The 23,371-nt window shown below is 46.0% G+C and overlaps 1 protein-coding gene across 2 annotated transcripts in view; it reads left to right on the forward strand.

Moving 5' to 3' along the window:
* Positions 1–1,510: 1,510 nt before the first annotated feature.
* The window catches only part of Tcp11l2 (t-complex 11 like 2), a 37,773-nt gene continuing 15,912 nt past the window's right edge, over positions 1,511–23,371 (forward strand). The window contains exons 1-6 of one of the 2 annotated variants that reach the window (XM_045153125.1): positions 1,511–1,670; positions 12,632–12,915; positions 14,081–14,216; positions 16,804–16,924; positions 18,420–18,643; positions 19,511–19,647. In XM_045153125.1, the coding sequence (XP_045009060.1) occupies positions 12,756–12,915; positions 14,081–14,216; positions 16,804–16,924; positions 18,420–18,643; positions 19,511–19,647 (778 nt within the window). In that variant the 5' untranslated portion in view covers positions 1,511–1,670; positions 12,632–12,755. The remainder of the gene's footprint in view (positions 1,671–12,631; positions 12,916–14,080; positions 14,217–16,803; positions 16,925–18,419; positions 18,644–19,510; positions 19,648–23,371) is intronic. The other variant, XM_004650572.2, reaches the window with a different exon arrangement.

Raw genomic sequence — 23,371 nt, forward strand, 5'->3', positions numbered from 1 at the left:
GTGCGCCCCCTTGTGCATCTGGCTAACGTGGGACCTGGGGAACCGAGCCTCGAACCGGGGTCCTTAGGCTTCACAGGCAAGCACTTAACCGCTAAGCCATCTCTCCAGCCCTTTTTAATCTTTTGATGTGTATCAGTTTGTATATTTTAGATGAGTGACAAAGGAAGACACAGGGATAGATTTGTACAGATCAGTGCCTAAGTTTGTTCAGAGTACAGTCAAATAGTTTTAACAACTGACAGTGATTATTTGCTGTGTAGACTTCTAAGCACTTTATATGTCTCAGTTTACCTTTCTCTCACAATAACCCAATGAGACAGACTCATTTATTCCCACTGATAAAGATCACCTCGGTAAGTAAATGTCACAACCTGCGCTTGAATCCAAGACCAGCATATAGTTTAGCAACTGAACAACTGCATTTCTATCTTGCTTTAAAATATTTTGTGTTTTGCTTTTTCTTGTTCCTTCTTCCTCTTTCTTTTCTTCCTAGAATGGTGAGTTCCAGGCACGGTTTTGGTCTATACAATATGCACTTACATTCCTTTACGAAACTATTCCTCACGTAATTCCAATTTGCATGGGGCAGTATAGTAGCTCTCTATGCACAGTTGGGGCGGGGGGGGGGAGCTTATTTCTCTACACCCTGAATTCAGTTTCCAAGAAGCCACGAACAGTTGTCCTGACTGCACCTGGGGCCTTGTTTACATTAATCAATGTCGAAACTTCTCCTCGCGGTAGGTGCTGCCACGGGGCTCGTAGAGGAAGGAAGACGCTTTATCTCCCGCACACACTGCTAAGGCTCGGGAGAACCTAGGTAGGTGTGGCTCCCAGGAGCTCATCGTCCCATCCAGGGGCAAATCTGGACGTGTGTTTACTTGAAGAAGGAGACACAGATGTGGATGGAGAGGAGGCCGGTCACGGATGTGCGTGGGAAAGCTCACTTAGAACCCTGTCGGTTGCTTGAGTGTGTGTGTGTGTGTGTGTGTGTGTGTGAACGGCGTGCAGGCGAGCACCCGATTCTCACTGCGCCGTTGACAGAGGGGTGTGCGGACACTCGAAATTGCACGCACGGCCAGGAGCTCACGCCGATACACTCGGGGAGCCCACCGATGAGTCTGGGGGGGATGAGTCTGGGGCTTTGAGGCCGGGACCCCTGGCTTAAGCCCCGCCCCCAGCCGCCCTAGTTCCGTAAACACTCTCCCTCCGCCCTAGCCGCCTCTGACCGTACCACTCGCTGCGCATGGGGGGAACCGTTCTCCTTGCGTCCACCCAAAGCCGTCAATAGAAGCCGTCTGCGCCTTTATGATCTGAATTCGAGACAAGAAGCTTATGACAGGCAGAATCTGGGCGAATTTGGCGATCTCAGCCCGACGACTCCGGTACTCTCCGGAGCCGCCGCTCTATCGTCCCCCCCCACCACTCCGCTTGCGGATGGTCTCGTCCCCGGAGTCGCTGGGGCCCTTTAAATACGGCGTGCGGGGCGGGGGAGGCGCGGGGAGTCGTCGGGGGTGTGAGTCCCCAGGTTGTGCGCCGGGCGAGGAGACGCGGGGGTGGGGACCCCCAGAGTGCCCCCTGCGTCGGCTCACTCAAGCCTTTCTGGAGTCTCCGCGCCGGATCCCGAGCGCATCCGTCCCCGGCGGCGGGGGAGGCTCGTCGTCGGCTCCGAGGTAACCGGCCGGGGCCACAGGCGGCGGGGGTGAGGGGGCAGCCATGCTTCCTGGGCCCGCATCTCGGACCGCCGTCCTGGAAGCCCCGCCGGGGCTCCGCCAGCTCCACGTCCTGGCCGCTTCGTCCCCCCTCCCAACCCACCCCCGCGACGGTCCCCTCGGATCCCGGTGACTTCGGGACCCAGAGGACGGCGGGGACCGCTGTTGACGTCCCGCTTGGTCAGCTGCCAGCGACGGCGCTCCGGGCTCCCGGGGCCGCAGCCCGTGTTTGGGGTTTGTTGCCTGGTTTCCCCGGGGCCCTCGGCTCGGCCTCCGCCGTCGCCTCCCCCTCCCCCACGGGTTTGTTTTGACAGGAAACGTGGTGCGGCCCGAGGGGAGGGGCGGTCGGAGGACGTGGGCGGGAGGCTGCTGGGGTTCAGGGGCGGGGCCCCGGGAGCGTGACCCCGGGGCTGGGAAAGAGTCTCTGGCCTGCGCTCGAACCCTTGTCTGCTCCGGGATGGCTTCGGGCACCACAGCTGCTGTTGCTCATGGTGGCACCACCCGGGATAGCTGGGAGACTCAGTGGTGTGTGGCTGACAATGGTTCTGTGTTTGCGTTAGTATGAGGAAAAACTTCCATTAAACCAACGATTCCACCCACGATAACAGGATGCATCCCTCTTTAACATGCATTTGTTGGACTGGGGATGTAAATTGAGAGCGCTTGCCTGGTGTGCCTAAGATTGAATTCTGGCCCCAACAGCACGAGAGAGAGAGAGAGAGACCGACAGACAGATAGATCATGCATTTAAATGTAAAACTTTAGTTGACATGAAGAAATATTTACTAAATTATAGTACGGGTAGAAATGGAGATCTAGAAATGGTGCCAGGATGGTGTTCAAATGACTGAAGTGTATTCAGTGGTGGCCCTCTTGCCTTAACTGTCAAGAAACTATACAAGTTGTCCATGTCTTTAGTGTGCCCCTCAACATCCACAATTTCTGGCCCAGAGAGCTTGCTTTTCCTACTTGCCAGCTGATAAGGGTATCTCAGTGCTTCCCACCTTAGGACACACACACACACACACACACACACACACACACACACCCCGCCCCCCCCCCACCGGCCTTTTTCTCCTGCCTCTAGGGATTTCACTCACCTTCACAGCTGGGCAGGTTGCCTGACTTGAAGTGGCCCAGGGCTGAAGATACCCTGTCATGTACGCAAGGAGCTTAAATGTCATTCTGTGAGGGGTTGAAGGCCCCAGAATGGGAAGCACAGGTGCTAGGACAGGCTTTCCAGAATGAAAAATGCCCAGAAACCTTTCTCTTGGATGCTCTAATGTCAGGTGGAGCAAGAACACCTGTTTTTAGAGAGTGACTGGTTTGTTGGCTTTTATCTCGCTTTTTATTGGCTTGGCTCTCAATAGATGAAGACCAATGTTGTCTGGCTGCTAGGTCCAGAGATCTTTCTGCCCTAAGGATTTTGCTTTGCTATGGATGAATAACTTTCTAGGGCTGCTATTTGGGGCTGGTGCTAAGGCAGTGTTTTGCACAAGATGGGAAATTTCCAGCCTAGTCTTAACTCCAGATCCCCTATTTGTCTTTGGTTGTCCCTACTGGAATGCTTGTCCTTGTACCTAACTCCCATTTGGTCTTGAAGGATGGTGCCTTCTCGAAACTTCTCTTTCCTATAACCTAGCCTTAACCGGACAGATTCCATTTCTCAGGGCCCTGCTAGATAATTTGAATAATCCAGTTTAAAATGTTTCTGACTCAAAGTAGAGATAAGTAGTTAACTCTTTTTGATAATGTTTGCATTTGAACAGTTTGTGGTACATAAGGAATGGCAGGCTAGAGTATTTTTCAATCACTAGGAAGCTGCATAATTGACAGATACTTTGTGCCATGGCTTATTTCAGTGATGCCCTTCACAGTATAGCCCTTGAGCAGCCATCCTGGGGTAAGATCAGCTTGCTGCCACATGTGCAGGAGTCCCCGTGGTGATGGATCAGATCCCTTTGGCAGAGTGGGAATGGAAAGAATGAGAAGCACACTAAATTTTCCCCAGCCATCCTGGAGTGGCAGAACGCATGGCTTCAGGGTTTCAGTCTGCACTGCTGTGAATATTTGAGAGAGTAATGCAGGCTCTCTGATTTGCAGGGTCATCTGATGAGCAGGGATAATACCTAGCAACCAGGGTTCTATTGCAGATTTGAGGATCTGCATTAGTTAATAAAATATTTTAAAGACCTGTAAAGGGCTTTAAAAAAATACTTTTGAGAGAAAGAGTGAATGGGCATGCCAGGGTGCATCTGACTTTATGTGTGTGCTGGAGACTCAAACACACTCCGGAAGGCTTTGCAAGCAAGCAATTTATAACTGCTGAGCCATCTCCCCAACCCTAGAGTACTTATGATTCGGGTCATTGTAGTAGTTATTTAGTATCAATGAGTGTCAGGAGTCAGGATAGTGCACTATAAGAGCTTCTTGAAGCTCCTGGAACTGTGAATCTTTGCTAGCTTTGGAAATGTGTTGAGAAAGGCATGGGAGGAGGGAGAGAGAACTTCTTACCACAAGCAGCTTGCTTAGTCAGAAGGCAGACATATAGACAGTAATACTACTTTAAGGGACCGTGTAATAGTAAAAGAAGCAGAGTCTCAAGTTGTCTTGTGAATAGGAGTGTAGCTTACTTTGGTCGTGCGGGAGTATTTATTGAGCCCTTTGTCTATCACAGACTGTGATCTAAAATCGAAATGGCTCACTTAGACGTGGTATCAGTTTCAGGGAAGAGTACCTTGACGTTGTGACATTAAATTTGGAATCTGAACGACAATAAGGAGTCAGTCACAGGGTGAAGCGTGGGTAGCAGACACTAGTGCTCCAAAACGGGAAGTTTGGCATATCTTCCAGCTCCCCAGAAGGATGTTCTGCCTAGAGCCTTAAGGAGTAGGGATGGGGGTGGCCATGATGAGAGGCCAGATCACAGGTTTAAACCATAGCCAAGAGGTTTCTAGGGAAAGAAAACCATCTGGGAGTGAACTTACAAAAGGAATGACTAATTTTGCCTCTTGAAGGCATGAGGCCTATTTCTTGTTTTCTTCTGTAGACAAGGTCGAAGGACCTTGGGACAAGTGTGACTGTCTTGAAAAGCTTTTGTGGCAGAGTGTGGTCTTAAGTAACCCCAGTGTTGGGAACAATGAAGGTTTCAGCTCAGTGCTTCATTTTAACCTATTACTTGGCATTGCGTTCAGATGTACAGGAAAAAGTTGTGAGAATAGTACTTAGAACGCTTCTTGACTTCTTGACTGCCTTTGACTCAGATTTACTTACCATTTTTTCCACCTTTTTCTTTTTCTTTTTTTTTTTTTTTCACTTGAGAGCGAGCAAGAGGGGGCAGAGAGAATGGAATGAGCACAGTAGGGCCTCTAGCCACTGCCAATGAACTCCAGATGCATCTGGTTTGTGTGGGTCCTGGGGAATAGAATCCGGATCCTTAGACCTTGCAGGCAAGCACCTTGACTACGAAGCCATCTCTGGCCCCACATGCTTTATTTTCTTTTGTTCATTTCATTTGAAAAATTTGAAAGAGTTGAATACATAACCACAGTAATTGGTGACTTTGCATCAAAGTTTTTTAATTAATTGATTAATTTGAGAAAGAGAGAATAGGCATGCAAGGGCCTCTAGCCTGCTGCAGATGAACTCCAGACGCATGTGCCACCTCGCACGTCTGGCTCATGTGGGTCCTGGGGAATTGAACCTGGGTCCGTTGGCTTTGCAGGCAAGCACCTTAACCACTAAACCATCTCTCTTAGCCCTGCATAAATGTTTATATATATAAACTAAATTCATAAAATTCAGGCAGTAGATTCAAGTACGGCAACCATGTTATCATTGCTCAGTGTCCTTTATAACATTTGTCACTTACTGTACTGTGTTGTTATTTTGGTTCATTTTCTGCTGCTATACCACAGACCCAGTAATATCATCTTATTTTGCCCATAGTTCTAGGAAGCCCACATGGTGGAGCTGGCATCTGGTAATTGCCTTGTTGCCCCGTTGTAACGTGATGGAAAGCACGACGTGGGCAGGGTGAGGAGAATATTGAACTTGTGGCTTCATACTCTTCTCTTACTGGCGCCATTTGATTTATGAATGTAGCATCCTCGTGACCCCAGTCTCTCATAGGCCAGCCACACCCCCCAATAATTTCAAATTGAACACAGGGTTTGGAGAGGGTATTCAAATTATGGTATTTAACCACCCTCCCCAAATGTATATCCTTCTCACTTGCAAAATACATTTGTTCCATCCCGATAGCTACAAAGCCTTAACTTTCCACTGCCAACTCAAAAATCTAAGTCTTAGTTTGGTCCGATGAGTGTGACCTAACCCTTCCATGAGGCTGGCCCTCACCCCCAAGGAATGTCAAACTGAGGATCACATTTCTAGCACACGTTTTGGAGGATACTCAGCCCCAACATTGATGTCCTTCTCACTTACAAAATACTTTTGCCCCATTCCAATAGCTCCAAAGACTTAACTTTTTAGCACCAATTCAAAAGCACAAAGTCTCATCTAAATCAGGTCTGGGGAAGACTCAAGGTGTGGTTTATCCTTTCAGCTGTGATGAACTTTCATTCATAAAAGATTAAGGGAGATAATTGGTCCCAAGTGAGGTAAAAATCAACAGCAACAACAAAATCAATATCTTAAACAATATCTTTAAAGTTTCAGAATAGGCTGGGCATGGTGGCGCACGCCTTTAATCCCAGCATTCGAGAGGCAGAGGTAGGAGGATCGCCGTGAGTTCAAGGCCACCCTGAGACCACATAGTGAATTCCAGGTCAGCCTGAGCTAGAGCAAGACCCTGCCTCGTACTCCCTCCCCCCAAAAAAGATAAAAAAAAACAGGAGTTTATATAGCTCACAGTTCTGAAGGCTGAGGACTGGAATTTGCTGACTGCCTTCTAATTCATTATAATATGGTGGAAGGCATCAACCACATGGGTAAGAGAGCACAAGAGATCAGACTGACAGTAAGTCTCATGGCCTTTTATAATCAGCATTATAATCTATTCATCAATATGGAACCCTCACTGCTAAACACCTTCCATGAGGCCCTGCCTCACCATACTGTTGTTGTTGGGGAGACAGCATCAGACTGCATGTCTCTCCGTATCTACTAGATTGTACCCTCAATCTGTCTGTTTTTTTAATGACATGAACATTTTCATTCTTTATAATTTATCTTAATGAGACTAAAAGAGTTGACATCTGTCCCTGCTAGGCACTCACAGTACTTAGACTATTTCAGTTACTATTCAAAGCAGTTCTACAAGGTAGATAGTGTTATTATCTTCATTCTAGAAATAAATTCCCTACATCTGCTGTGCAAGTACCAGGAGTTTTCTGGTCTACCTGGCCAGCCAGTGTTCTTTCTGCTGCAGTGGTGTGTGCTAACTCTGGCATTTCTGCACCGTCCTGAGCTACTGTAAGGTCGTTTATAGAAGTAGATTTTGCTGCTGAGAGGAATAAAAACAAAGTTAGACATGAACTGAGGAATAACAAGCGGATTTAAAACCTCTCTCCCTTCCATCTGTGGTGGCGCACATGGCAAGCTGCATCAGGTCTCTGTATCCCTTCCCTTCTCTGAAACATCAGCAAACCACCGTTTATTCATCATATGCTGATTTGACCATCTATAGCTGCCGTGTTCCAGTCATTGCTCTGAGAAGGAATGACATAATAAGGACATGTGAACATAACTTACTTGCTTGCTTGCTTGCTTGCTTGCTTGCTTGCTTTCTTTCTTTCTTTCTTTCTTTCTTTCTTTCTTTCTTTCTTTCTTTCTTTCTTTCTTCCTTTTTTTTTTTTTTGGAAACTGATCCATTGTAGTGTTAGAGGCTTTGCTTGGAGCTAAGCTTCTGTCTTTTCCTTTGACCAGTGAGTGAGTGAGTGCTCCTGGTGGGGTGACACAGGGTATTCCTGAAGAGCTGTTCGATTTGCTTGACAGTTGCATTGGTGAGCAGTTAGGTTGATCTGAGTTTATCAGCATGAAAAGCATAGTTCTTAAAGCAACTACCCTCAGTGCCTCCTGAGTCGGATGGCTTTGTCCCCAGGTGACTCATGGAAACCCAAGACCAAGAAGGGTAAGAGTGGGTCTGGAGTCACTCGCAGGAGACCATTGGCACTGGCATGGGCCATTTCCTCTGGGTTTTATCTTTCACACAAATGCAAGAGTCTTGTCCTAGGTCAAACACCAGACTTGTTTGGGGGGGGGGGGTTCGGATATGCTTGCATTAACCTAAAAGCCATTCTTCTCTCCAGATTTTTAAACTTATTTATTTATGTATTTATATGAGAGAGAAAGAAAGAATGGGTGTGCCAGGGCCTGTAGCCACTACAAATGTACGGCCAGACACATGCACCACCTTGTGGGTACTGGGGAATTGAACCTGGATCCTTTGGTTTTACAGGCAATCGCCTTAACCACTAAGCCATCTCTCCAGCTTTTTAAATACCCTAGGTGATTTTGTTCACAAAAAGAAAATAATATTAAACACCTGTGTCCTGTGTTCTGTATCAGGTACTGTCCCAAGCACTTTTTCTCACCCCAAACCTATGGGTTAGGCATTTCTGGCATACCTGTGTGAGGAAATACACAATTTCTTCTTCTTCTTCCTTTTTGTTTTCCAAGGTAAGGTCTCGCTGTAGCCCAGGCTGACCTGGAATTCACTATGTAGTCTCAGGGTGGCCTGGAACTCATGATGTTCCACCTACCTCTGCCTCCCGAGTGCTGGAATTAAAGGCGTGCACCACCACGGACCGGCTTTTACAATTTCTTAACAGAGAAGCCATGAGTATGTTGGCTTCAAAGATAAGCTTCTGTTTGGACATTGTGAGGGCTGGTTGTAATGTGGAGGCTTCTACCAGCTAAACAAGTTTTTAAGCATTCTCAAAGTTTACAGTTATCTGTTATATGCCTGTGCCAAGAATTGTAGCTCCAGTGATGTGTTGGCACAAAGCCTGGTTCTTTTTTTTTTTTCTCTTCTTCTCAAGCTAGGGTCTAGCTGTAGCCTAAGCTGATCTGGAATTCACTGTATAGTCTTGGGTAGCCTCAAACCTGCAGTGATCCTTCTACCTCTGCCTCCTGAGTGCTGGGATTAAAGGCTTGTGCCACCATGCCCTGCTAATTTTTTTTAAATGTTGGCGTGTGTGTGTGTGTGTGTGTGTGTGGTTATGTGTGTGGTGTGTGTGCAGCATGGTATTGTGTGCAGATGCACACACGTGCAGGGGCAGGCGTTCTCTCCTGTTGCCACATTATTTTCTTGAGACTAGTCTCTCGCTGAACCTGGAGCTGTGGCTCCAGTGATTCTTCTGACCCCGTACCCTGCAGGACTGGGGTTGTAGGTTTGCATGACTGTGCCCAGCTTGGTGCTAGGGACTGAACTCATACCCTCATGCTTGCACTCCTGCTGGCTGAGTCCTTCCTCTAGCCACACAAAACATAGCTGCAGGCAGTTAAGCATATTTATTATGAGAATAGTCACTTTCTCAGAAAGGCTAATGATGCCTCTGGGAACTCTGGCTTGGAGCACCAATTCTTAGATAAAAGAATCTATATAATTACTCAACCACTCCCCCACCCTCAAAAAAAAAAAAAAAAAGAGATGAAGAGAAGAAGCAAATATGAATGTGCTTAAAGCTATACCACACGTTAATGACAGGCCTGGGGCCCAGACTGTGGGCTCCCCAACTCTTAACCTAGAGCTTTTTATTCCTCAGATCTTTGTACTTTACTGCCATGTTACATGTCACTAAGAAAACCTGCCAAGGGCCGGAGAGAAGGCTCAGTGGTAAGGGCACATTTTGCAAAGCCTGATGGCCCTAGTTTGATTTCCCCAACATCACATAAAGCCAGATGCACAAAGTGGCACATGTACCTGGAGAACATTTGCAGGGACAAGAGGTCCTGGTGTGACCATTCTTACTCGTATTCTCTCTCTCTCTCTCTCTCTCTCTCTCTGCTTGCAAATGAATAATAATTTTTTAAATTTAAATTTTTTAAAAAAACTACCAAATGTGCTGTCTAGTTGAAATAGAGAATGAGAGCCGGGTATGGTGGCACACGCCTTTAATCCCAGCACTCGGGAGGCAGAGGTAGGAGGATCACTGTGAGTTTGAGACCACCCTGAGACTACATAGTAAATTCCAGGTCAACCGAGGCCACAGTGAGACCCTACCTCGAAAAACAAAACAAAAACAAAAACAAAAAGAAATGAGTATTTATAACTGTTAAACTAGTTCCTAAATTCCCATGAGTGAAAGCCTTTCTTCACTTGGAAAAACAGCCAGAGACCTGTTCACTTGAGACAGTTGGAGGAGAGTTGGGTCAAGAACAGAGCCTGCACAGCATCCTTTTTACATTGTAGAGGCTGACTAAAGAAAACGAGGTGGATGCACACTGTAAGAAACCCAGGTGAGTGTGAGGAGGTCCCCCAAGCCCTGGGGTTTGACTCCGGTGACGTAGGTGGTAGACTGGGCGCCGCAGGGCTCGCACGTCAGCAGTACCAGGCATGTAATTGTGTAGCGGTATCGGTTTGCAAATGTTCCAGTTGCAGTGAACCAGATAGGACTCCTTGACGGTGATTTGTTGGACACTCACCGAATGCCTGTCTTGCACTTGGCACTGGCGGTGGACATGGTACAGTGTCTGCTGTATTAAGAGATTCAGGACGTCTATTTGTGGGAGTGTCACAGACTCTTAAGTGGAGTGCCGAGCTGTGGCTGGAGGGGCGGGGAGTGGCTTTGTAGGGAAGGTACCATTTTCCACAAATGCCAGCAGTGGGAGTTAAAATGATAGCCAGGGGCTGGGAAGATGGCTTCGAGGTTAAAGGCACTTGCTTAAGTTTTCTCCCTGGGTTCAGTTCCCCAATACCCATGTAAAGCCAGATGCACAAAATGTCATATGCATCTAGAGTTTGTTTGCAGCAGCAAGAGGCCTCACTTACTCGCTTGCTCGCTCTCTTTCTCTCTCTTTCTCTCTCTCTCCCTCTCTCTCCCTCCGCCCCTCCGTCCGTCCCTCCCTCTCTCTTTTCTTCATGTGTGTGTGTGGGTGTGTATACAAATTAATAAATAAATCTTAAAATGATAGACGAAAAAGACATCAAGAGAGGGAGGATGAACTTGGTGGCAGTAAATGGGTGATAGTGACTTTTTTCTCCTATCCCCTTTTTCATTCCTCCAGAAGATTGGAGTTAAACTCAAATAGAAAGTCATTTTCATTGGCTAGAGGAGGTCATCTCACCACTGACAATGCAGGAGCGAGGGTCCAAGGCTGTTTCGTAGCAGGTGTGCATGGGATTTAAAGAGCACCTGGCAGCGGCCTATAGCTCCTTGCCCTTCAGTCTACAAAGGCAGATGGTGGCTTACTGCTTGCAAAAAATAGTAGCCTGGGCAGTGGTGCATTTCTGCAAGTGTCAGGACTGGAGAAGGCTGTTAGGAAGGCAAGGTGGAAGTGCCCACGTGCCTTTCACCCTCAATGTGCCTGCCTCAGGCTCTCCCTTCTTCCTGCCACCACCCAAGAGGTGAAAACTGCCATTCCGACAGTCAGTGTCCGCCCCTTAGTCCCAGCCCTCTCTCTTTCCTTCCATTTGTCAGTAGTGCCTTGTTTCCCACCCCTTTTCCCCATCTTCTAGCACTTGACACTTAGAGGTAACTACATTTAAGAACTGTGACAGGTGGGCCCTGCTTTGTTCACTTATCCTCCATGGTGCCTGGTGCATAGCGGGTGCTTGAGGCACACTGGTAGAATCATTGAAGACACCATGCCGGCGTTTCCAGGCACACTGTGTGCATTGTTACAGCTTCACATCCTTGCAGGTTTACAAGTACCGCATCCCTCCTTGTGTGGGCTGCCTCAAACTTAAAGAGGGGCAGTGGACTCCTCCGAGCCTCGTCCATCAGCAGTTTACGGTGCATCTTCCCTTGAGCCCAAGCTTCCCTTTTACTGTCAGTTGACACCATGTTCATTTCACATCAAGGCCAACTTCCTACAGGCCTGGCATCTTTCTGTGTTGTGCTAGACCTGACCTCCTTCCCTGGGAGGCCATCTGAAACGGGACTTGACACAGAATCCAGGGACAGAAAATTTTGTCCCCATGAGCCTGTTTCCCCATCCCTGTGAGTCAGGATCCTAGATTCCTGTTTGTTCATCAGGTTGTAGTAGGTCCTTCATTATTAAGTGTAAACAAAATATCAAGTCTTAATCTTCACATTGTGACAATTCATATGAAATGGAGAGGAAGAATTGGACCTTCAGGCCAGAGTCTCATGTCTTTCCTTCCCCTTGGAGGCTCAGGGAAGCATAAGGAGGTATTTTATTTAAGCAAAGCAGAAGGGCTGGGGAGATGGCTCAGCAGTTAAAGGTGCAAGCTTTCAAAGTCTTCTGGTCCAGGGTTCAATTCCCAGTGTCCATGGAAAGCCAGACACACAAGGTGGCACATATGTCTGGAGTTCATTTGCAGTGGCAGAAGGCACTGGCATGCCCATTTTCTTTTTCTTTCTCTTAAATAAAAATAAAATAAAATAAAACAGTAGTAGAACAATGCTGACTAACATTTGAGCTCTGTTCCAAGCTCTTTAATGGAATCAGTCCTTCTGGGTCTTTAGTCCATATTCACCTTATGATAAAGCAGGTGGTTTGAGTGACCACCCCGAGACAGAATAAGCAGTCTGACCCAGGAGCCCCGCCCTTCCCTTGTTTTAGCAGCCAAGTCAGGAGAACATCTGTGCTCTGCACACTGCCCTAAACATATCTGTCATTGTTTAACACACATGTCCCTGCATCACTCCGCACTGACGGCTGTGGAACTCCTTTTGTGGGTGGCTGTCTTTATGTCCTAATGACAGTTTGGCCAGCGTTCTGGGAGGACAAGTTAATCGGTTGGGTCCTTGTCTTCTCTGTTACACCTACAGGCACCGTTGCCAACACTGTAAGAAGCACGTGGGAAGACCAGTGGAAGGAACTTGGAATGTTGACTGAGGTCTTCTTGTCTGTGCAGGCGCTTTCCTCTGTGTGTCCGTACCCGAGTGACCCAGCATGCCCTTCAACGACGACAGGCAGGATGTGGACGAGGACCAGCAGAGCGATGCGGGTTCTTTGCGGTTCTCAGAAAGCATGGCTTCGCTCAGCGACTATGAGCACAGTTCCAGGCAGAGCTTCATGAGCGATTCCTCCAGCAAATCCAGCTCTCCGGCCTGTGAGCAGCGGGGGTGCAGGTGGGGGTGGCGAGGGTGTTGGCCTTAGCGTGCGATGGGGTTTTCGAAGCTGAGAGCAGAGCGCAGACCTCTGTCCTTTGCAGACGCTGCAGCGCAGCACTGCGGAGGCGTGGAGCGATCTTGGGAAGGTTCTCTGAAAGCATAGCCACTGAGGTGCCCTGCTGTGTTAGCGTCTTTCTAGTTGCTGTGATAAAATACCTGGCAGGAAGCCACGTAAGGTAGGAAAGGGGTTCTCTTAGGCTTACAGTAGAGTCAGAAGCATAGCTGGCAGCGGCCCTTTGCCACATCATTATCCCTCCATACACACATATATATTCTTAGCAATTTCTGTATTCATGCATATAAATAAATACAAGTGTTAATAGGTGCTAAAAGTAAGGTATTTACTTAAATCTTGTTCTTTCTTTTTTAAAAATATTTATTTATTTGAGAGACAGAAAATGGGGACACCAGAGCCTGTAACTACTGCAAACAAACTCCAGAAGCATGTGCCACTTTGTGCATCTGGCTTACATGGGTCCTGGGGCATTGAATCTGGGTCCTTTGGCTTTTACTATCTAGCCATTCCTCTAGCCCAAGGTGTTCACTTCTTTTTTTTAAAAAAAATTTTATTTATTTATTTATTTGAGAGCAACAGACACAGAGAGAAAGACAGATAGAGGGAGAGAGAGAATGGGCGCGCCAGGGCTTCCAGCCTCTGCAAACGAACTCCAGACGCGTGCGCCCCCTTGTGCATCTGGCTAATGTGGGACCTGGGGAACCGAGCCTCGAACCGGGGTCCTTAGGCTTCACAGGCAAGCGCTTAACCGCTAAGCCATCTCTCCAGCCCAGGTGTTTACTTTTTAAAAGAGGTTTTATAGGCCTATTTGAATGTCTTAGGAACATGTGAAAGTTATCAGATAGGTTAACTGGAGCTCCTGAAGGAGTGCTTGAATTTTTGAAGTATTTATCTATGAGTAAGTTAGTCCACCTATTCTAGTGTGTATATTCTTTACTCATAAACCCCTGAAAGGTACATTGAAACAAATCAAACTCTGACTTTTGTTTTTTAACAAATAATTTTTGTTTGTGTACTTGTGTGCATGTTTGCCTATAAAAGCTTTGTCACTGAGCCATCTCCCCAGCCCTGACCTTTGTCTCTCTCAGCAACAAGCCCTCCCAGGGTCATAACATTTGATGAAGTGATGGCTACAGCCAAGAACTTAACAAACCTGTCTCTTGCTCATGAAATTGCTGTCAATGAGAACTTCAGATTGGAGGAAGATGCCATCCCAGAGAACAGGTAACCAGGAAGCCTTTGTTGTGTAAATCATGCTCAAGAATTCTGTTTTCATTTGTTGTTGTTGTTTTGTTTTGTTTGTTTATCGAGGTAGGGTCTCACTCTAGCCCAGGCTGACCTGGAATTCATTATGTAGTCTCAGGGTGGCCTCGAACTCACAGTGATCCTCCTGATCCTCCTACCTCCCGAGTGCTGGGATTAAAGGCATGTGCCGCCACGCCCGGCTCATGCTCAAGAATTCTGTGTGCTCTTGTGTAAATTACCCTCATTGCTGGAAGTTCCTAAACAATATCCACAAGGGACAAACATTATTTAGTTCTCTAACAGTGTCTTACATTTACTAATACAAAAATTCCTCTAGAGTACATTTACCATTGTCTTTTGAACCCAGCTTATCTGTCACTTCCTGAGGACAAAGAAAAATTGTCCAGATGTTTCCGAACCTCATAGACTGTAAATAACCCCTTGCTATGGCCTCCCTCATCACCTTTTTGCTAAGAATTCTTGTAATTTTACGTCCATGTCTCCCACCCTCACTGTCCTAGAAACATCATTAACAATGGAACTCCACCTGGATTATTTTCTGCTCTGTCCCCATGGCCTAGCATGTACCTGATGTGGGATGTTCAGTTAATCAAGATACATGTTCAAAATGTGAAGGATATGCAAATACACTCGAATCACTGAACTCTTAAGGGTAGGCCATCCAGAACATCTGGAGGTGGAAATGGGCTGCACAAGGCTGGTCCATCCATCCTAGGGACCATGCTCTTATATCTACCTCAGCCTCTGGCATCCATGGCTCACAATTCCCTAGGAAAACTGGGAGGAAAGTCTTGAGCCCATTGCTATGAATAACCCTAGAGGGAAAGTGGGCTCGTGGGTATTGGAGAGTTTTCAACTTCACAGTGCCAATTGTAATGACTCCTCATTAGTTAAGACAATTTATGATTTTTTTTTTTTTATTTTGGCTTTTCAAGGTAGGGTTTTACTGTAGTCCAGGCCTTCGTTTAAGAAGGAATCAGCGTGTTATGAGCTTTGATTTCCCCCTCTCCCCCAGACAGCCCTTTATAATGGCTAGGTCTTTTGTTTTAAATTGTGACTGATCCCAATTTTATCACATATTTTCCTTCTAAAAAACATGGTAATATTAGGTTTCTCATACCTAGTAGAAATGTTTCTAAATGATTTGATAAATTATAACTGGTCATTACTCTTCCACGCACCTCTTCAGAAAATTAAAGTGCTAAGGTGTATATTTTAGCCTACAGGAAAACATCATTGTCAACAGTGATGCTCTGTGTGAAGAATGTTTTAGCTCACTTCTCCTTGGCCCATTCCAGCCAGGTGTGTGCAGCCCATGAGCTCAAGAGCCCAGTGTTTGCCTTTCTCCTTGTTCTGAGTTGTCCATGAGGGTCTCAGCACTGGAAATGATACTTCTATTAAATGAATCCCTGTTCCAATGACTAGCATAAGGTTGTTAAGTAGGATATAATATTTATAAACTACATTCAGCAGAAAGCTAACTTTCAACCCTCATAGTCTGTTATGTACTTAACCGTTTGTACTTTGAGAAGAGAAATTAGCAGACATACTCACTAAGCATTCTTTGAATACTCACCAAGTGGCAGGCCCTGCAGTAGGTCAATGGCAAGTACCTAAACCAAGAGTCGTGGCCTCTGCCTGATAAATCTATTGCTGGATAGAGAACAAGACTCCTCATTAAGTACAGTGCAGTGAAACGCACGCTTCTGTAACAGCCTGTGGCAAGCTGATGAATAATTCCGTGGGAATGAGTATTCTAGTGTGCACCTGTTCTAACGCATTGGCATAAGGGCTTGCACAAGGTGGCCGCTGATTCTGCTGTGAGCTCTTCCTAGGAAGACTGGATGACCTAACTGGGACACATCTAAGAGAAGGTGGCTGGCATTCAGAAGCATGTCTCCTTGGGGTCATCCTGTTCTGTCCCTGCTGTGCCAGCTATTGAGGAACGAGCAGCATGGTCACCTCATCCCTGAACAATGGGACACGTCTAAGGATCTGTGTAGAATGGCCAGCTACACTGCGATACATCTCCTTAGGACAGGATCTTAGGAAGCCACTGAAGGTTACACTAAGGAGACATTCAAAGAGTCCAGAGGAAGAACTTAGGGCAGAGTATTGGATGAAGAAAGTGCATACTAAGTATTCTTTTTAAAAATATTCTATTTATTTATTTGAGAGAGGGAAAGAGGTAGAGAGAGGAAGAGAATGGGCATGCCAGGGCTTCCAGCCAACTGCAAACAAACTCCAGATTCATGCGCCACCTTGTGCATCAGGCTTATGTGGGTCCTGGGGAATCGAACTGAGGTCCTTTGGCTTTGCAGGCAAGCGCCTTAACTGCTAAGCCATCTCTCCAGCCCCTGAGTATTAGGTGATATAGTGCCCATGTTTTGAACAAGGGAAATAGGTCCGGAGATTAAGAATGGGATTAAGGGTGAGTTTTGTTCTATTTTTCAATGCATTTTCTGTGATGTCTACAGTGAACATGGGTCTCTTATAATCAGGGAAAGCAGTGCTTATTTTGAAAGGGTCTGTTTCATTCCTGTAGCCTGGCTGGTCAAATGAGGCGCATTGTTCACCAAGCCTTCTGGGATGTCCTGAAAGCAGAGCTCAGTGCTGAGCCTCCTGAGTATGAGCATGCCATCAGACTGTTTGAAGAAATCAGAGAGGCAAGTTGATGTTTATATCAACTAATGTCAGTCCATTGGGGTCTCTAGGATAGCTTCCCATAGACTGGATAGCTCATAAGGCAATAGGAATTTCTTACAGCATGAAAGGCTGAAAAATCTAATACCAACATACCATCTGATTTGGTGTCTGGTGAAGCCTGATTGCTGGTCCATAGACGATACTTCCTTGCTGCATCCTCACAGGTTGAAGAGGGCAAGGGAGCCAGCCTTCTAGGGTCTCTGCAGTCACTAATCACATTCATGATGACTACTTGTGTGACCTCCCAAAGGCTCCATCTCCAGAACAGTCTCAGGGATTTGGTTTCAACATAGGAATTTTGGGGTGGGGTGCAAACATTTTGACTGTAACAATTAGTTTCCCCCTCCAAAAGACTGCTTCATAGCTTGTGGTTTGGATCATGTATTTTAAAAAAAAAAAAAAAAACACCTGAGAATAAGCCTCGCATGGTGGTGCATGCCTTTAATCCCAGCACTCAGGAGCCTGGGGGAGGAGGATCACTATGAGTTGGGGACAGCTCAGTGATACACAGTGAACTCCAGGTCAGTTTAGGCTAGAGTAAGACTACCTAGATAAAACCAAAAAAGAAAGCAAAGAGAAAAACTGAACAATCACTAGCAGTTTTTTTGTTTTGTTTTGTTTTTAGATGTGCACTTCCTGGTGTAGGGTGGAGGCTAGAAGAATGGAGTGGTGGGCAGCTGAGGGCACTGTGTAGAACTCTGGACAAGACTTTGGAGTTAGGCCTGGGGTAGTAATGGGCTTGTGTTTTTCTCAAGTCTCAGTTTGCGGGTGTTCAGCGGCAGTTCCAAAGGGTAAATGAGACAGTTGTCATCGTAGCTGACGTTTACATGACTCTTGATCTACACCGTGATAGATTATTCATCTAATTTACCAATGTAGTTATTCCTGTTATTTTATAAGGAAACCAAGTTCCCTAACTCACCCAGGGCCAAAAAACTTTGAGAAACAAGAGGAATTTGAACTGAAAATTCCTGGCTCAGAACACATGTTCCCAACCATGCACTGTGTATCCAAGTGCAGTTTTCCGTATAGTAAACAGCTGGCTTGTATAGTCATATATTGTCTATAAATTAGATTTAATGAATCCCATATGGTATTTTCACCTCTTAAGAGTTCTTTGTGAGCCTTGATCTACAGCTTGTTCCTTCTTTTCCTCCCTGCCTGAAGACATCTGGAAGTGCTCTGAGATACTCTGCTTCCTTCCTATGGTTTATATTCTGAAAGCATCAGTCATTTGCCACAGTGGGGAACTTGCTTCCGGAAGTAGAGTTTTCTTCTCACCATGGAGAGATTGAGTATCTCAGACTCCCTGCTGGGAAGAGACACTGGGTGTGCTGTCAGGGGCATTGCTGTGTGGACAGGAAACTTGAGTATCTAGACAATGAACTGGAAAGCGACCACCTTTCTGCATAAAATGATGCGATGCTGCTAATCTTCCTTTCTTTCCCTGTGTAGAGTCTTCTCTCTTTTCTTACTCCCGGGGGAAGGAGCCAGCTTTACAACCAGATCTGTGAAGTTTTGGACATAGACCTCCTCAGGCAGCAGGCTGAGCACAGTGCTGTGGACATCCAAGGCCTGGCCAACTATGTCATCAGTACAATGGGAAAGATGTGTGCTCCTGTGCGGGACCAGGTCATCAGAGACTTGAAGGCCACTGACGACATTGTGGAGCTGCTGAGGTTAGCACTTGTTCTATAGATGTTTTCTTACAATATCATAGTGTTCGTTCAAAGAGAAAGGCGAATATTCTGGGCACCAGAAAGACAGCTAAGTAAACTGGGAGCAAGTCAGGCATTTGGAGAGTGTGTAGAGTTTTGGCTAGAGCCCTGCAGTGAGCCCAACTCCAGGGAGTTAGAGGAATGAGGGGGAGACAGACCTCAAGCAATCAATTGTGCTCGTTGAACAGTCATACTGAATGCTCTGGGAGGAGTGGATGGATGGCCTTCGGCCTACAACAGGCGTCTTAATCTTGTCAAGGATGGGTGAGGAAGCCACTGACTGCTGTAACACATAAACCCTGGATTCTCGGTGATCTAACCAATAAAAGTTTGGTTTGCACTTGTGTCTGACTCTGGGGTTGTTGGTCTGGCACTTTCCACATTGTTTTCAGAGGCTTGGGCTCCCCAGTCTTTGGGTGTCCCTGTCAATGGAAAGAGACTGCCGAGGTTCATACCCAGGGTATAAACTCCTCAACCCGGAAGGGGCATATTCCCTTGACTGTGACTAGTCACACAGCCTACCAGAATGCAGTGGAGCCTGGACCAGAGTGAGATGCTACCTTGAAAAACAAAACAAACAAAAAAAAGTGAAAGTTCCTGAATTTTTCTAATTGTTTTTGATACTTAGTTTCTGACTGGTAGTAGTGGATCAGCTCAAGGGACTCTAAGCAGCCTGCTACAGTAAACACTGTGTGTGGAAGACCCATGGGTGACCTGCTATGAAAAGTGACTGCGCAGCTTCAGAGCCACGTTTGTCTTTCCAGCCTGTAACGCAGGATGGATTTCAACTTCTTAATCGCATCTCTATTTTAATTCTCACCATTTTAGACAAATATTCCATGTCTTGGACCTCATGAAAATGGACCAGGTCAATTTTGCCATTAGAAATATTAGACCACACATTCAGCGTCAGCTGGTAGAATATGAGAGAAGCAAGTTCCAAGAAATTTTAGAAGAAACTCCAGGTAAGTAAAAATACGTTGTGTACTTACATGGAAATTGGGTGAAAAATATAAGAACTTGAGGCTTCCTGTTAAGCATGTTTTGTCCCTTTTAACATGGACATCACAACCTTACTATACTTATCTAACTTGTGAAGTATGGATCTGCACAGCCTGGCTCTGTGGTTACTGTGCTTATAACTTTTATTACACAAGGTAAATTGCCTGCAGAGTGAATCCAGAGGCGGAACATTCCAGCATGTAGAGGCGAGGTGAGGTGAGGAGGAGGCCCAGCAGTGAAGGCTAAGAGAGTAGTCTAGTCTATTAGGGAGTGAAGAAAGTATTTGGAGAAGGTAAGGGAGCTGTGCGTGCACATGACAAGTGCTGCTACATGTTCTAGAAAGATGCAGGCCGAGGCTTGACTGTGTTTGACTCCTGAAGATTAATAATCTTTTTTTTTTTTTTTAATTTCTCTCTCTCTCTCATTCTTGCCTGGCATGGTAGCACAGGCCTTTAGTCCCACCACTTGGCAGGCAGAGGTAAGATTATCGCCATGAGGTCCAGGCCAGCCTGAGACTAAAATTCCAGGTCAGCCTGGGCTAGAGTGAGACCCTACTTTGAACCCTCCCTCCCACCAAAAAAGTTATTTTATTTGAGAAAGAGACAGAGCATGGCTGGGTCAGGGCCTTCTGTTGCTGCAAACAAACTCCAGGCACATGAGCCACTTTGTGCGTCTGGCTTTATGTGGGTACTGGAGAACCGAACATGGGCTGTTAGGCTTTGTAAGCAAGCACCTTAATCACTGAGCCATCTCCACAGCCCTGATAAACGATAATCTTAAAGGAGTGGTTTTATTGAATTTATGGACAAGAGGGAATCTAGAGAAGAATGGGGCTAAGAAAATACTTCTTGACCCCTCACAAGTACCCAGTGAAGTAGGTCCTATTACCGCTTTATTTTATGGAGGAGACTGAGATGTCCGTGGATAGCGGACAGGAGGCTGGCCAGCTGTTCATTGGCAACCCTGACAGCAGCCTCTGGGATTCAGTTAATCACGATCTGTCTGCGACCTCAAGGGCTCTGTTGTTTTAGCTCCAATGGGAGAAGGATTAGGAGAACGCGAACCATGCATGGAACCTCATTCTGAAACCTGAATGTGACTGTCCTGTTCTTAGCATCAGCTTCCTGAGGCTGGTCTTCGTTATGTGTGCCTGTGTCTATAAATGTACCCACACTAGATAGCTTTGATTCTTGGGCAAAACCATTAATGTGGGGTTCAGTTATAACTTTGTTCATCTGAAATTATTTGCTTCTCTCCTTAAAATGCAGAGATAGTGACCTATACATTTTTACCTTTCATTAACTTGGCTATTTCTAGAGATTCAGGAATATAACAAATCTAGCCAAGAAATAGGTCATTTTTACCCAGCTAGAGAATTCAAAAGTGTAGGAAGCAGAGTGTATGTCAGTTGCTGATTATATCTCCAAGTTGCTCTGCTAAGTTTGTCCCTGTGCCCTAATATCAAAATAAGAGTATCACGCACAGAAGGACAAAAGTATTACTAGATTTTTGTGTATATTTATATATTTTTTGACACAAGTTCAGCAGACTGACTTTTTTATGCAAGCGTGAGAGAGTGAGAATTGGCACACCACTGTAGTTGAACTCCAGGTACATGTGCCCCCTTATATGCATGTGATTTTGCACACTTGCATCATTATGCATCTTGTTTATGTGGGTACTGGGAAATCAAACCTGGGTCCCTAGGCTTCACAGACAGACACCTTAACTGCTAAGCCATCTCTCTAGCCCTCTAATGTTTTCTTTTGCCTAAGGAGAGATTTTGATAAAACTGCCATGTTTAGAGTACACTCAGGAAACCTTGAGCCGTCGCAAGATGTCCATACTGAACATCAGCAAAGTGACATTAGGTCCAGCAACTCAGTTACCCATATCAAGAGTAAAAAGGCCACCTCTTTGTTGAGATGAAGAACAATGAGTAATTTAAGATACTCAGAAATTATTTATTTAGATAATCTATCTGATAGTGTTTTCATGAGCCTAATTTCGTATTCTTTCAGAAACCCAATGAAATATATCCGATGCCATTGTGATGACCTTTGCCTGGCACGTAAGGCATTTAGGGTACACTGAGCCAGATATGGCTCCCACCTGTGATTCCAGAACTCAGAAGGCTCAGGCAGGGGGATTACTGTGAGATAGAACCTGTTTGAATAAACACAAACAAAAGAAACAAAGCAAATAAAAGGAAAGACCACAAGAAGACAGTGCTGCTCGGCTGACTTGGAGCCGCGCTTGGGCTGGCCAAGCCCACGTCCAGACTAAGCTGTGAGCTTTGCTGCTTTCTTCCATCTCACACCCTAAGCAGCAGAGAGCAGGCTGGGGAGAGAGCATCCAGAGGATCCAAGGAGTAGCTAACGTGTACATGCAAACTAGGCATGTGGGCAGGAAAAAACCAGAGAAAATGACTGTCATAGTGTTCAGTGTTGGTCACATTGAGTCTGAAAAGAATCCAGTAGGCGTATGACTCAGCTAAGCCCATCTGTCTGGGAGGAGGAGGGCCCTCTTAATTGATAGTTACAAAAGAAAACATGAAATGAGGAGAAATGACATTAAAAAAAATCAGTACCGAAAGAACAGAAGGTGAAATGTTACTAGGCAAAAAAGAAAAGATGTCATGGATGGGGACTACATTTTTCTAACTGAAAATGGGGCATTTAACTAAATTCAGCTGTGATGTCATTGTGTATGCCTGTTTTATTTCCTGTTCCACTAGGAACTCCAAGTACAAGGGCTGTGTTTACTCATTTATAAATCCCTGTATTTGAGACAATACCCAGCACATAGTAGGTCCTCAGTGTTACCATTGAATAAATGAGCAAGGGGAGAGGCTCTTCGTATGCTAGCCAGTAGGAGGGGAATCTCAGAAAGAAAAGCAACTTTTCCCTGTAAGCTCGCCTGCATTGCCTTACCAGCGTGTGCATTAGAACCACCTGGGGCATTTAGTCAGGCCTGGGCCCCACCTTGGCCTGATTAAATCAGATTCTGCAGGAGTTGTGCCCAGGATCACAACTTTTTTTTTTTTAAAGCTCCCTGGGTGATCTTAAAGGCAGCCAGAACTGAGTACTGTTGCTTTTGTTGGAAGTAGCTAAATGAGCTTTTAAATGTGTCAGCTGTAAATGATTAAACTTGCAATCCAAAGGCTTATTACGGCCACATTGTAGTCCTATTCATGTTGATTTCCATCCCACTTTCTCTGTTGGGTATTCTCTAGATGAAAGACTGCAGGTCTCTTACATCATTGTAAACAACCAGCAACTCCCACCCCCCCACACACAAAAGAAACAGCATTTGCCAACTGTAAAGAAACAGTTGCGATTCTGGGGGTGGTGTGCCTTCAGTGGCAAACAGAGCTACTCACAGATTATCCCTGTTCAAGCTAGGACGGTGTTTCTCTCAATAAAGGGCTTGCTGCACAAGCCCGATAACCTGAATTCAGATCCCCAGCACTCATGTAAAAGCCTCATGGGCTTCCATGTACCTCTGACTCCATTACTGGAGAGATGGAGATGAAGGGGTCCCTCCTGGCCAGGAATCTAGCGTCTGACCCAAGACGTCATCTTTTTTTTTTTCTTCGAGGTAGGAGCTCAGTCTAGCTCAGGCTGACCTGGAATTCACTACATAGTCTCAGGGTGGCCTCAAACTCACAGTGATCCTCCTACCTCT

This window comes from Jaculus jaculus, chromosome 6 (genome assembly GCF_020740685.1).
Source record: "Jaculus jaculus isolate mJacJac1 chromosome 6, mJacJac1.mat.Y.cur, whole genome shotgun sequence".
NCBI lineage: Eukaryota > Metazoa > Chordata > Mammalia > Rodentia > Dipodidae > Jaculus > Jaculus jaculus.